This window comes from Salmo trutta, chromosome 17, assembly GCF_901001165.1.
Source record: "Salmo trutta chromosome 17, fSalTru1.1, whole genome shotgun sequence".
In the NCBI taxonomy this organism is placed as follows: Eukaryota; Metazoa; Chordata; class Actinopteri; order Salmoniformes; family Salmonidae; genus Salmo; species Salmo trutta.
Window position 1 is genome coordinate 45749572 of NC_042973.1, and position 14345 is coordinate 45763916.

At 42.3% G+C, this 14345-nt stretch overlaps 1 protein-coding gene across 3 annotated transcripts; it reads right to left on the reverse strand.

Moving 5' to 3' along the window:
• Positions 1-3100: 3100 nt before the first annotated feature.
• LOC115152282 (uncharacterized) lies at positions 3101-5176 on the reverse strand. Of its 3 annotated transcripts, XR_003867453.1 has the most exons (3): positions 4402-5176; positions 3549-4109; positions 3101-3427 (listed from the first exon to the last, which is right to left on the reverse strand). XR_003867453.1 is itself a non-coding variant. In XM_029697022.1 (2 exons), the coding sequence occupies exons 1-2, from the start codon at positions 5077-5079 to the stop codon at positions 3717-3719; spliced, it is 1071 nt and encodes a 356-aa protein (XP_029552882.1). In that variant the 5' UTR covers positions 5080-5176; the 3' UTR covers positions 3101-3716. The 3 variants fall into 3 exon arrangements, 1 of the variants encoding a protein (XP_029552882.1); XR_003867454.1 differs by having other exon boundaries at positions 3101-3654; XM_029697022.1 differs by having other exon boundaries at positions 3101-4109.
• Positions 5177-14345: the final 9169 nt, after the last annotated feature.

Below are 14345 nucleotides of genomic sequence, written 5' to 3' on the forward strand. Positions count from 1 at the left end.
GATCCACACCCCTACTTTTTTTTAAGGTATCTGTGACCAACAGATGCATATCTGTATTCCCAGTCATGTGAAACCCATAGATTAGGGCCCAATGAATTTATTTAAATTGACTGATTTCCCTATATGAATTGTAACACTGTACTTAAACATTTTAATTAATATTTGTTTTTAAATCCACAGAAAATATGTAATTCAAATCTGACCAAATTATTTTGTGTTTGTAATGTTGACCAATTGCACTTTTGAATATTTTTGTAGTTTATTGTGAATATTTTGTAGTTTACTGTGATTATTAGTGCATCTTTGAGTAAAAGGTTGTTCCATATGATTGATCAATTTCTGACTGCACCCCTTTTGATTTAAACAACACCTTCCATACATGTTTGCCCATGGTGAAAGGGACCTTTTGGACCTGAATGCCAAAATATTAAGGAGATAAAGGTGCTCAAAGTTGACCCATTTAGAAAACTTGAAAATAAGGGAGAGCCGCACACTCTGGGAGCTCAGATGCAAAAATGTAATATCCAACGTTTCGACAGCCAAGCTATCTTCATCAGGGTATAATCACAAACACTGCGAGATGACTCGTTTATATAGTAGTATCAAAAGACACACAGATGTCTGTAATCATGGCCTAATATCATTGGTTAATTCTCAAATATAAAAATGGCATACAAAGAAAAGCATACAAAAAAAGTAATGGATAGCATACGATCATAGATAAATTTTAGACTACACAAGCTTACAAACAATTACAATGGCAAAGTCACAATAATCACAAGAATGGCTTAAAACCTGTTATGGATAGGGGGCAGTATTTTCACGTCCGGATAAAAAACGTACCCGATTTAATCTGTTTATTACTCCTGCCCAGAAACTAGAATATGCATATAATTGTTTGATTTGGATAGAAATCACCCTAAAGTTTCTAAAACTGTTTGAATGGTGTCTGTGAGTATAACAGAACTCATATGGCAGGCCAAAACCTGAGAAGATTCCAAACAGGAAGCGCCCTCTCTGACCATTTCTTGGCCTTCTTTAGCCTCTTTATTGAAAACAGAAGATCTCTGCTGTAACGTGACACTTTCTGAGGCTCCCATAGGCTCTCAGAAGGCGCCAGAACGTTGAATGATGACTCTGCAGTCCCAGGCTGAAAAACAGTAGCGCATTTGGTAAGTGGTCGATCTGAGAACAATGAGATGGGTGCGCGCGTGCACGTGAAGAGTCCATTTTACATTTTCAGTCTTTGAACGAAAACGACGTCTCCCGGTCGGAATATTATCACCATTTTACGAGAAAAATCGCATAAAAATTGATTTTAAACAGCGTTTGACATGCTTCGAAGTACGGTAATGGAATATTTTGAATTTTTTTGTCACGATATGCGCCGGTGCGTCACCCTTCATTACCCTTCGGATAGTGTCTTGAACACACGAACAAAACGCCGCTATTTGGATATAACTATGGATTATTTGGAACCAAACCAACATTTGTTGTTGAAGTAGAAGTCCTGGGAGTGCATTCTGACGAAGAACAGCAAAGGTAATCCAATTTTTCTTATAGTAAATCTGAGTTTGGTGAGTACCAAACTTGGTGGGTGTCAAAATAGCTAGCCTGTGATGGCCGGGCTATCTACTCAGAATATTGCAAAATGTGCTTTCACCGAAAAGCTATTTTAAAATCGGACACCGCGATTGCATAAAGGAGTTCTGTATCTATAATTCTTAAAATAATTGCTATGTTTTTTGTGAACGTTTATCGTGAGTAATTTAGTAAATTCACCGGAAGTGTTCGGTGGGTATGCTAGTTCTGAACGTCACATGCTAATGTAAAAAGCTGTTTTTTGATATAAATATGAACTTGATTGAACAAAACATGCATGTATTGTATAACATAATGTCCTAGGAGTGTCATCTGATGAAGATCATCAAAGGTTAGTGCTGCATTTAGCTGTGGTTTTGGTTTTTGTGACATTATATGCTAGCTTGAAAAATGGGTGTCTGATTATTTCTGGCTGGATACTCTCCTGACATAATCTAATGTTTTGCTTTCGTTGTAAAGCTTTTTTGAAATCGGACAGTGTGGTTAGATAAAGGAGAGTCTTGTCTTTAAAATGGTGTAAAATAGTCATATGTTTGAAAAATTGAAGTTTTTGTATTTTTGAGGAATTTGTAATTCGCCACGCCCTATCATTGGATATTGGAGTGGTGTTCCGCTAGCGGAACATCTAGATGTAAGAGGTTTTAAGATCAAAGTCTATGTTGAGACCGAAGGGTGCAAGGGTCTTTAAGTTAAAGATCCAGGCAGCCTCTCGTTTTAACAATAAATTATCAAGGTCACCCCCTCTCCAAGGGAGGGTGACAGGTTCGATGCCAATATAACGCAGAGACGAAATCGAGTGGTTTGCTTCCAAAAAGTGGGCCGCAACTGGGTAAGTCAAGTTTTTGCACCTAATGGTGCTACGATGCTCTGAGATACTGTCACGAAAATTTTCATCCCAATGTTATTAACTCAAAACTCACTATATGCTTTGACCAATTCCCCGGGGGTTGTAAGGCCCCGGTTAATAGAAGAATTCGACAAAGTCCCAGAAGTCTGCAAAAGGTTAGTTCTTTATTCAGAGAGTTCTGAATATCATACAATGTACACAGCCTTTTATACCTAACATTTGGTCATACCATATGTCATACTCCTTACAAATGCCCCTCCTCTTCTTTAACACTGTCAATGCTTATTTACAAGTCTTCTCCATCACATACATTGCTTATCATATCCTGCCCCATGTTACATAATCTACTGCAAGCCCAATGGTTTCTCCCCTCCCTGGGTGGGGAGACCTCTTTCCTGTTATTAGTTTCACAGTGGTCATAAGTTGTCTGCTGTCTGTTAACAGTTCCCCTTTTCCTTGAATGTCTTACTTACATTGCTAAATCATTAAGCTTAAACTTTTCCTACACACACACACACACACACATTAGTACATTCATCTTATAATCACTCAGTTATACATTTTCAGGGTGAAATAATTTAGTCCAACCTTTAATCATATAATTTCCATTACAATCCACCCTATTGGCTAAATATTTCACATACACTATAACACATCTATTTTTATTGGATTCAGAAATGTCACACAAAATCAAACTAAATAAAAGAAAACAAATACATGTCTTTTCATCACATACTCATCCAGGACTGTTCTAGGCCTATATCCAGTCCTAACTCTTCAGATTAGGATTTTTGTTATGACCTTTATTTAAAGAAATAGTCTTCCTAAACATTAAAGATAGTCTCCTTCAACATGGGCTCCTCAGAATCGAATGAATCCTCCACCAGGCTCGGCGGTAGGTATTTGTCGTCCCACTGGTCTGAACTTGGAATCGGTCCGTATCTCACCATCTGCTCCGTCATGGATCTCTCCAGAGCCCTGGAAATGAGACCTCTCGTACAAGGGACCAAACAACAACCACATAATATCAACACAGTCATACAAGTGAAAGCAGCCCACAACACAATGATTACAAAATGTTTCCATTTTCCAAACGTACTATCAAAACCACCCAGTCAGTGAGGTATCCGCCCCAGAGTTCTCTGCCAACTTGTTAGCCAATGTGGTTAAACCTGCCAGGGCCTTGGTCACTGATCCATCTGGAGCTGTGTTATTTGGGATGAAAGTACAGCACATTGATCCGAATATCACACACACACCCCCCTTCTCAGCCAGCAACATATCCAATGCTATCAATGTAAACTCTATCGTCAAAGGACCCAGATGGAGAGCTTCTTTTTGCCCGTCTTACAGGCAATAGATCATGGTGTTTGATAAGGGTGAAGTGCATGCCTAACTGTACCAATGCACAAATACAAGTCCAATTCGAAGGCAGGTTAGGCCACAGCTTCATACCCCCACACAACCACCAGACATCCGCTCTCGGCATTTTTATACTAAAGTCCTCGGAACTCAACCACCCAGTCAGGTCCCTCATTGTCTCGTCAGTTGTAACATTCAGTTGCAGGTTCTTACTTCCCCTACGTCCCGTCCGTGTGTGTTGTGTCGAGCCATATAATAATAGTCTCCTCCTGCGACTGTGAAAGGGGAAAGTCTGGATCTAATGGGCACATAGGATACAGATAATGCAGATCAGTGCAACTGTTATTGTCTGGCTTCCCTGCCTTCATTAACAGCTTTACCATACAAGCCATTCCCCTTGGTAAATTAATTCCATCGAGTGGAAAGGTGATGGTTGTCAACTGAGGTTTGGCTGTTGCGCAGGCATAACCTTCTTCTCTAGCTACTGATCTAGCTGTACACTGAATCCATTCCAGCCCTAGGTTGGAATCCCCAAACCAAGTCTCCACCTCAATCACTTCCTTAAGATCTTTCGTCTGAATTATTCTTACCGGTCCTTGACTCTGGACAGCACCATGGGGGACATCCATGTCCTCAGGGGTTGTGCTTGTATTCTGGCCAGTCACGGAACCATCTCCCACCTCAAGCTTTCCTACTCTGAATGATACCAGAGTGTCAACTGAAGTCTGGTCAAATCCCACAAACCATAACCCTAAATCCTCTTTCTTTACAGTTCTAATGGCTATTCGTACCTTTATGCAATACTTCCCTTGCTCTGGATTGCAGTCAAAAACCCTGACCTTTACTACGCTCCATCCGTTTCTATATCTGGTGTGTGGATTGACATAGCCCTCTCTTTCTGTGTGAGCTATGACCTGATTCCATGAGTTACACGGGGATTTGCACAGATATCTTCCCCATGAAGTCAGAGTCCTAGACTGCCAGGAGGTTAGGGACCCCATTTGATCTACATAGAACTCTATTGAGACATCCTTCCCTAACTCTACTCTCACTTCCTTTTTATCCAGATCGAGTGACCTTTTATACTTAGGTAGTACAAAATCCTCCTTTTCTACACTATGGGTTAAATTACCACCTTCTGACTTCTCGAGCGGTGCATGGTGTATTAGGAATATGGCTCCCACAATTAGACAGCTCAGACTTACCAGTACCCCTGTAAAGCCCCACCCCCTCCCAGAGAACATTTCACTGGCTAGAGGCCAACTCATACTTTCACTTCTATGAATGCACACAGTGAGGATCGGGTGGGTTAGGGAATCTTCGTTAGAGAGGTAACCCCTGAACCTTATTGGTATTCGGTTCTTCTCCTAACTCTGTGATTGTCCAACAGTGTCAGTGTGTCTTACCCTCTTACAATGTGTGATATGCACCCAGGTAGCTCTTTCAGCTATTTTCATGGCAAAGGCGGTCACCAGAAGTACTTGGTATGGCCCCTCCCACTGTGGCTGCTTCCAGTCTTTTCTCCTCAGGGACTGGATCCACACCAAGTCTCCTGGTTGGATTGAGTGAATCACCTTCTCCTGTAATTCACCCGTTGGACACAGAATCTCAGACATACAGGTTTGGTTAACAAACAGTCTTCTCATGTGTTCTGTTAGTATATCTTCAACTTCTATGTCTACCTGTTCTGGTCTCACTAACTCTGGCATTCTATATGGTTTACCTGATCAGCTAAAATGTAATCCATTATTTAAAGAGATAGATCCTAGTCAACAAATTCTAGGGATAATATCTGGACCTAATATTTTAGCTACCCTAATCGTATCCTCCAAGTAAGTTGGGAACGCTTCTTCCCATTTAATATACACTGCTCAAAAAAATAAAGGGAACACTTAAACAACACATCCTAGATCTGAATGAAAGAAATAATCTTATTAAATACTTTTTCTTTTTTACATAGTTGAATATGCTGACAACAAAATCACACAAAAATAATCAATGGAAATCAAATTTATCAACCCACGGAGGTCTGATTTGGAGTCACACTCAAAATTAAAGTGGAAAACCACACTACAGGCTGATCCAACTTTGATGTAATGTCCTTAAAACAAGTCAAAATGAGGCTCAGTAGTGTGTGTGGCCTCCACGTGCCTGTATGACCTCCCTACAACGCCTGGGCATGCTCCTGATGAGGTGGCGGATGGTCTCCTGAGGGATCTCCTCCCAGACCTGGACTAAAGCATCCGCCAACTCCTGGACAGTCTGTGGTGCAACGTGGCGTTGGTGGATAGAGCGAGACATGATGTCCCAGATGTGCTCAATTGGATTCAGGTCTGGGGAACGGGCGGGCCAGTCCATAGCATCAATGCCTTCCTCTTGCAGGAACTGCTGACACACTCCAGCCACATGAGGTCTAGCATTGTCTTGCATTAGGAGGAACCCAGGGCCAACCGCACCAGCATATGGTCTCACAAGGGGTCTGAGGATCTCATCTCGGTACCTAATGGCAGTCAGGCTACCTCTGGCGAGCACATGGAGGGCTGTGCGGCCCCCCAAAGAAATGCCACCCCACACCATGACTGACCCACCGCCAACCGGTCATGCTGGAGGATGTTGCAGGCAGCAGAACGTTCTCCACGGCATCTCCAGACTCTGTCACGTCTGTCACGTGCTCAGTGTGAACCTGCTTTCATCTGTGAAGAGCACAGGGCGCCAGTGGCGAATTTGCCAATCTTGGTGTTCTCTGGCAAATACCAAACGTCCTGCACGGTGTTGGGCTGTAAGCACAACCCCCACCTGTGGACGTCGGGCCCTCATACCACCCTCATGGAGTCTGTTTCTGACCGTTTGAGCAGACACATGCACATTTGTGGCCTGCTGGAGGTCATTTTGCAGGGCTCTGGCAGTGCTCCGCCTTGCACAAAGGTGGAGGTAGCGGTCCTGCTGCTGGGTTGTTGCCCTCCTACGGCCTCCTCCACGTCTCCTGATGTACTGGCCTGTCTCCTGGTAGCGCCTCCATGCTCTGGACACTACGCTGACAGACACAGCAAACCTTCTTGCCACAGCTCGCATTGATGTGCCATCCTGGATGAGCTGCACTACCTGAGCCACTTGTGTGGGTTGTAGACTCCGTCTCATGCTACCACTAGAGTGAAAGCACCGCCAGCATTCAAAAGTGACCAAAACATCAGCCAGGAAGCATAGGAACTGAGAAGTGGTCTGTGGTCTCCACCTGCAGAACCACTCCTTTATTGGGGGTGTCTTGCTTATTGCCTATAATTTCCACCTGTTGTCTATTCCATTTGCACAACAGCATGTGACATTTATTGTCAATCAGTGTTGCTTCCTAAGTGGACAGTTTGATTTCACAGAAGTGTGATTGACTTGGAGTTACATTGTGTTGTTTAAGTGTTCCCTTTATTTTTTTGAGCAGTATATTTATCTATTATAAAAAACTTTTTTTAAGTAGTTCCTTATCCAATTGGCCACAAAGTGTTTCCTAACCTGCTCTACTATCCCCTGTCAATCTTGCCGCATCTCTAAACAATGACTTACGTAGTATTGGTAACTTATCATGATACCAAATACCGTCCTTATATAAATTCCTCCTAACTTCTCCCATTTCGAAATCTCTTTCACTGGTTCTCTAGACTGACAATCTTGTAATATAGTTTTGTCTATGTTCACTTCCTCTTTTAACAACTGCTGATTAAATGGCTATGGTGAAAGACCTGCCTTTTTCGCTTCCACATCTGCTTTTCTGTTGTCGTTACTGACACTATCTGTCCCTCTAGTGTGGGCCTCACATTTACAAATAGCTAACTTTTCTGGCAAAAGTACAGCATCTAATAGATTAAAAATCAACTGAGAGTGTGTTATAGGTTTCCCAGAAGTGGTTACCATTCCCCTGTTTCTCCATTGGGCTGCAAATATGTGTACTGTGTTAAATGCATAGGCACTGTCTGTGTAAATAGTAATACGTTTTCCTGTCCCTAACTGACACGCACGGGTAAGTATTACTATTTCTGCTTATTGTGCTGAATAGTTTCTCGGTAACGGCTCAGCTTCCAATACCTCTGTGTCTGTAACTACAGCATATCCTGTCGTATTAGTGCCATCATGGTTCTTTCTTGATGATCCATCTACAAACATAGTCAGTTCCCCATCAGGTAAAGCTAGATAAGTCAAATCGGGTCTTGGTAAGACAACTTTCTCAGTTTCTGTTACACAATCATGTGGGCTGCCATCTGTTGCAATAGGAACTAATGTTGAGGGGTTCAGAGTAGTACAACATCCTATTGTCAAATTAGGCATGTTCAAAAGAATTATCATACAAGACAAATGTCTAGCTGGTGACATGTAAGCCATCTTATGTTCTAACAACAGTATGGATGCGGCATGAGGAACTTTTAAAGTCAAATTATGATAGAGCACAACAGATGCCGAGTCCTCAACTGCCTGAGCTGCTGCCACCACAGACTGCAAACATAGTGGCATGGCTTGGGCTACTTCATCTAATCGGGAGGAAAAATAAGCAATAGGACTATATTTTTCCCCCACGTGTCTCTGCGTTAGTACTGACGTCATGAATCCTTCCCTGAAGTCTACTGTCTGTGTAAAAGGACGATCATATCTGGGAAACACTAGGACAGAGCTAGTTGTCAATAACTTCTTTATGGTTACAAACTGGTTCTCAGCCTCATCTGTCCACTCGATCTTATCTTTTGCTGCCATAGCTTTACCATATATCAACTCACTGAGCTTCCCTGTATGTAATGCAAAGTGGGGTATCAACGCACGACAATAGTTAATAATTCCAAGAAAACTTATGTTTCTTATTGAGTGGTTTAGGTGCTTCTAGAATGGCTGTCTTTATGGTGGAATTAAGTGTTCTCCCTTCCTGTCTTATGGTGTGTCCCAAATAAATGACCTGTTCCTGCCAGAGCTGTAACTTCCTCTTATTAACTTTAAGACCTTGTTCTGCTAAGAACACTAACAGAGCTAGAGTGTCCGCTTTACAGCCCCCCTGGGAGGGATTCGCCACCAATATGTCATCTTCATATATTCAAATTTGGCTCTCCTCTGGAGGGTCAAATCTTCCTAAAGTAGTCCTAATTACTTTTAAAAAAAATCATATAATACCCTATTATATATCCATTCCCTCCCTTAAAAGGTAAAGCCAAACCAACCATGGCTATCAGGATATACTACTTATACTATAATAAAAATACATTAACCAAAATCTGGTACACATAAAGATCCAGGTATTACACTCTAAATCACCTCTTATAGTAGCCGAGTAGATATAACATCCTCCAGTCATTACTCGGTGCTGCTTTCTTTACCAAAAACATTGGAGAATTGCACTATGCTTCATCTCCTTCTCCGATTACTCCCCCTTCTACCAATTCCTCAAATATGGAAGTAATCCCTTTTATAACCTCGGGCTTCATAAAATTTTACTTCTGGTATGGTCTATGATTAGATTTTGGCACTACCTGTATTGGAATTACCCCTTTAATTAATCCTACATCTGCTGGACCTTGTGACCATAAGTGCTCAGGGACTATTTGTAATTCTAATTCATGTTCTTCTGTTAACAGGTATGCCTCTCCTCAGTACCTCCCACATTCACTCAGATGTACCCCAGGAACACTATTTGCTCTCCAATTTAGCTTCCTGCGATATCTATCGGTTGATGGACTATGCTGATCTCCACTCATCATGTCTACCCAGTCTGTGATTCTCTTTCCCTTAGATATCCACTGACCCATGTCCTCCCACCCTTCTGAAGGTTCTTTCGCAAGAGAGACATGGGGGCCACACCTTTCCCTGAACAGTCTTTGTGTCTGAGGCTGTAGCTCTACTTCCCCTGCTGCGTGTGTACTGTCATAGTGGAACCACTTTAGCCCAATGATACTCTCTGTGGTTTTAAGTAATGCCTCCTCAGAGACTTGATCAGGGCCTGGGCGTCTATTATACCAGAGAGTGCAGTGTAAGTCATCGGGGGGCATCTTAGTGAGGCCTGGTACTACATCATCCGCAAGTTCCATCAAGGTTTTAGGATTATCCGTTACTCCCCCCTTTAACAGATCTTGACTATACCAATAGCACGGTTCCCCATCCCCGCAAACTACCATGTTATCTCGAACAATGTATGCCATCATTTCCCGTTCAATGGGAGTGACGGCTACATTTAATTTGGTCATTACATCACATCCCAGCAGGTTCACAGGGCACAATTTGGATCTCAAGACAGGGACGGTTGCCTCCCCTCCAGACTGCTCATGTTTTAAATTGATTGGTGAGGACAACCTTTCCATGAATTGATGTCCTGAAGCTGAGCGAACTATAATCTTTTCCCCATCTATTCTTACTCCCTCAGGTTTATCAGCAGCACAGATCGCTGTACGGCATGCTCCTGTGTCACAAAGAAATTTTATTTTCTTTCCCATTACCGTCAATATCAAATGTGGTTTCTGTTCCTGTCAAATCAATGGTTGCCAATTCAAACACTTCACAATTTGGTTCTGTTACCACCTCATCTAGTTCACTCAGATCTTCCCCCTCCTCTGAATCTGGTCATGCCTCATTCCTCTTCTTCCTCCTCTGAATCGGGCTGTGGGCGCCTATTGTTCTTCTCTCCCTTCCCACCCCGATTGTCACGCCTGCCTTTCCCCTTATGTCTGCAGTTACGGTGATTGTGTCCTACTTGGTTACATTATTTGCAGGGTGTTTTACAGTCCCTGGCGAAATGTCCTGTTTTATCGCAAATAAAACACTGCTTCTCTCCGTCTCTGTCATCGTGTTTCCCTGTTTTTCCCCTCCTGTCTACAGAGTCTCTGCTCCTCCCCGCTATTTCCCCTAGGGTTGCTACCAGGTACTCTGCTCTTTTCTGTTCTTTTTTAATTCTGTCATTTTTCCTATGCTGCTCATAGTGAATGGCATATCTCTTTACCTCTGCTAGAGTTGCTGTTCCCCACCCTACTAGAGTCTTTTTTATGGTACGACTTATCTCTGGGCGCATTCCACTGAGAAAAGCTATTTTCAATTGTTGGTGATATGCTGTACCGTTCCCCTGGGCTACCGGTGTCTCTATTAACCCACTGTTTGCATTGAATACATCTTTCAGCCTCTCTAGGTACTGACTTATGGTCTCACTGTCTCCCTGCTTACATTCGTGGACCTTGGAAAAATCGGCATGTCGGTGATAGTGTTCCTTCAGATTATTACACAGCTGTGTTATTTTGTCGGCATACGGCCCATCTGCTGCCCAGGGCAATACCACCAAATCATTATGTCCAGGTACCCACTGTCCCCGGACTGCTGCCCAGACCTTCCCCACCAGCTGTCTTACTGCTCTCTCAATCTCCCCTGTGTCTAGCTGGCTGCTAGACCTTCCAGATCTCTTCTGAACCCTTCTATACCTGTCTTAGGATGCACTACATCCTCTACGGCTCGGACCACATCTCTCTGTGTCCATGCCCTGTATACATCCAGAGTGGCCGGTGCCGCATCATCCCCAGCCAGTGGGTTTGGCAATGCTATCATAGGGTACTGGCCACTCTCCCCATCCTCCTCCTCTATCCATTCTGAATCTCCCTGGCTTCTTTCTCTCCCTGGACTCTGATTATGGGGATCCAGTCTACCGAGGGCCTTAGGTCTTCCACACTTATGCCCAAGTCCCCGTCTATCTTTTTCCCATTCTTGGGTTAATTTTCTGAACTCTCTATCCTCACTCTTTCTCCTTGCTAGCTTAGTACTCTTCTCTCTTAACTTCAGTAGTTCCTCTCTCAACTTCAGTAGTTCCTCTCTCTCCTTTCCCTGTTCTTCCAGCAGCCTTCTCAGGGCTTTGACTGTCCTGTCCTCTTCACTATCTTCATGTCTATGTTTTATCATTAACTCTAGCTTTTATACATCTAAACGTCCATCAAGTTTGTACTTCTTTCTCCATTTTGGGCCAAAATAAATGTTGTTGAGCACAGCAATTACACTTGTAATTTCCATCCAGTAGGGGCGCAAATAGACATTGTTCAGGAATATCTTGGGGTGGTAAATCAGAGTGTAAATCAGAGTGTACCAATTGGTCTCTGAGATTTCTGCCCCGCGAGAATACGACCAAGGGAAGGTCCGAAAACACATTACCGAGACTGTCATCGTATTTTAGAATGTGCCAATGTTTGTGAACGATTCCCTTAATTTGTTCAGAGCGCTTTGAATAGCGGGTAGTTAGAACGCAAGAACGCGTCTTTTTGCGAGACTGACCTTGTAAAAAGGTCATGTCTCGTTTTGTTATGAATTTTATCAATGGCAATCTAATCTGATCATTTTTGTACCCCCTCTCCTTGAACTTTCTTTGCGTCTCAGCCATATTTCTGTCAATCTGATTGTTTTTAGCAAATTCTTTTGATTTGACAGAATTGGCTGTAGGGCAAACTATTTTTCAAGGGAAGTGGGTGACAACTGTCAGCCCTCAACAAACTGTTACGATCAGTAGGTTTCCTGTAAAGATCAGTGTATAGAACATTAATTTTCACACAAGATCAGAAGATCAAGAAAACTGATTTGACGTGTATCAGATTGCATAGTAAATCTCAAATGTTCAGAACAGGAGTTAAGAAAAGCATAAAACGCCTGGAGCTGTTTTGCATCACCCCATAGAACAAAAATATCATCAATATACCGTTTCCATATACAGTACCTGTCAAAAGTTTGGACACATACTCATTCCAGGGTTTTTCTTTATTTTTACTATTTTCTACATTGTAGAATAATAGTGATGGCATCTCAACTATGAAATTACATATTCTCTTAACCAGCTTAATCTGGAATGCTTTTCTAGCAGTCTTGAAGGAGTTCCCACGTAGGCTGAGCACCTGTTGGCTGCTTTTCCTTTTTATATTCATTTGTCCCAGCACCTGTGTAATGAGCATGCTGTTTAATCAGCTTCTTGATATGCCACACCTGTCAGGTGGATGGATTATCTTGGTGAAGGAGAAATGGCATATTACATCATTATGCAGCAGCATACAGTACATTTTTGGACTCACCTTGTTGTGCTTACTTGAACAGGCGGGTGGCGTGGCGGTCCTTTCGTGGGCAAATTTTGTCATCAAAGTCTGGCATTCTCTGGATTTATGGAGCTATCAAGACAACTGGGAACTCTGGGGGAGGTTAAATCATGATGACGTCAGTGATCTTCAGGTTGTAGCTCTAGAAAGAGGCCTGAGTTCCCGACTTACAATTCCCAGATGGATGAGCATTCAAAACTTATTTTCCCAGTCAGAGCTATTTTTTTCCCCGAGTTCCCAGTTGTCAGACTTCCCAGTTCCGAGTTAACAGTTGTTTTGAGCGTGGGCCAAATCATGCTTCTTTGACAGCATGGCCAATGTTGAATGTTTATCATTTTAAGCTTGGAAAAGAGACCCTTAAACCCAGACTTGGGACCACACAGCCAGTCCACTGAATAGCAGGCTAGTGATCGCTTTGCAATGCTTGCAGTTAGCCACTGATTCCTTCCAAATCACTGAATTTGCGATTTCCAACTTGTTGTGTAATGTTTTTATGTCCAATGGCCGATGAGCACCGATACGCTTTATCTATAATTTCTCTTCATTATTTCTCTTCATATGACAAGGATTAAAAAGGATTTGCCAGTAGATTGTCGACCTGATTCATGATGTTGACTGCCAGCAAAGGTTTTGAAAGTATGATGTTGACATGATCAGTCCAATCAAAGCTACTGTAGATATGTGATTTGACATCAAATTATATGTGGCCAATAACCTTGAGACTTCTTGGATGGGCACTTCTAATATAACTATATGGCAGCACCCAAGGGGCTTGAATTTTCTAGCTCTACCCTTAGACTTGGCTATGACGCAGTGTCCCCACTGAGCCAATCACGGCGCAACGCTCCGTATTTTCTGCTGGCTTGCCCCACCAGCACAGAAAGCACTGAGCTAGGCTGAAACACCTGCATTTTGGAGCTGCCTTAATCAAAAAAGAGACCATGTTTGTATTCCTTATATTAAGCAAGCCAGACTGCACAATATGTACATATTGCCAGGGGCACACTCCAACACTCAGACGTAATTTACAAACAAAGCATTTGTGTTTAGTGAGTCCGCCAGATCAGAGGCAGTAGGGATGACCAGGGATGTTCTCTTAATAAGTGTGTGAATTGGACCAAAATGTAACTTTTGGATGTCAGGGAGAATGTATGGAGTGAAAAGAAAATGATTTTCTTTAAGAATGTAGTAGAGTAAAAATAGTCAAAAATATCTATAGTAAAGTACAGTATACCGCAAAAACCGACGTAAGTAGTACTTTAAAGTATTTTTACTTAATAAGTACTTTACACCACTGATTAAATAAACCAATACCACTGGCTAATAAAAAAGTTCACATTTTGCACATATATGTATTTTGTGTATTTTGTCTTCTATTATATTAAAAGACAACTTATTGTGATTGCCAGTCTCATATTTGACCAACTATGTGTTTCAGGTGCATGTGTTACAGTTTGCTTCTG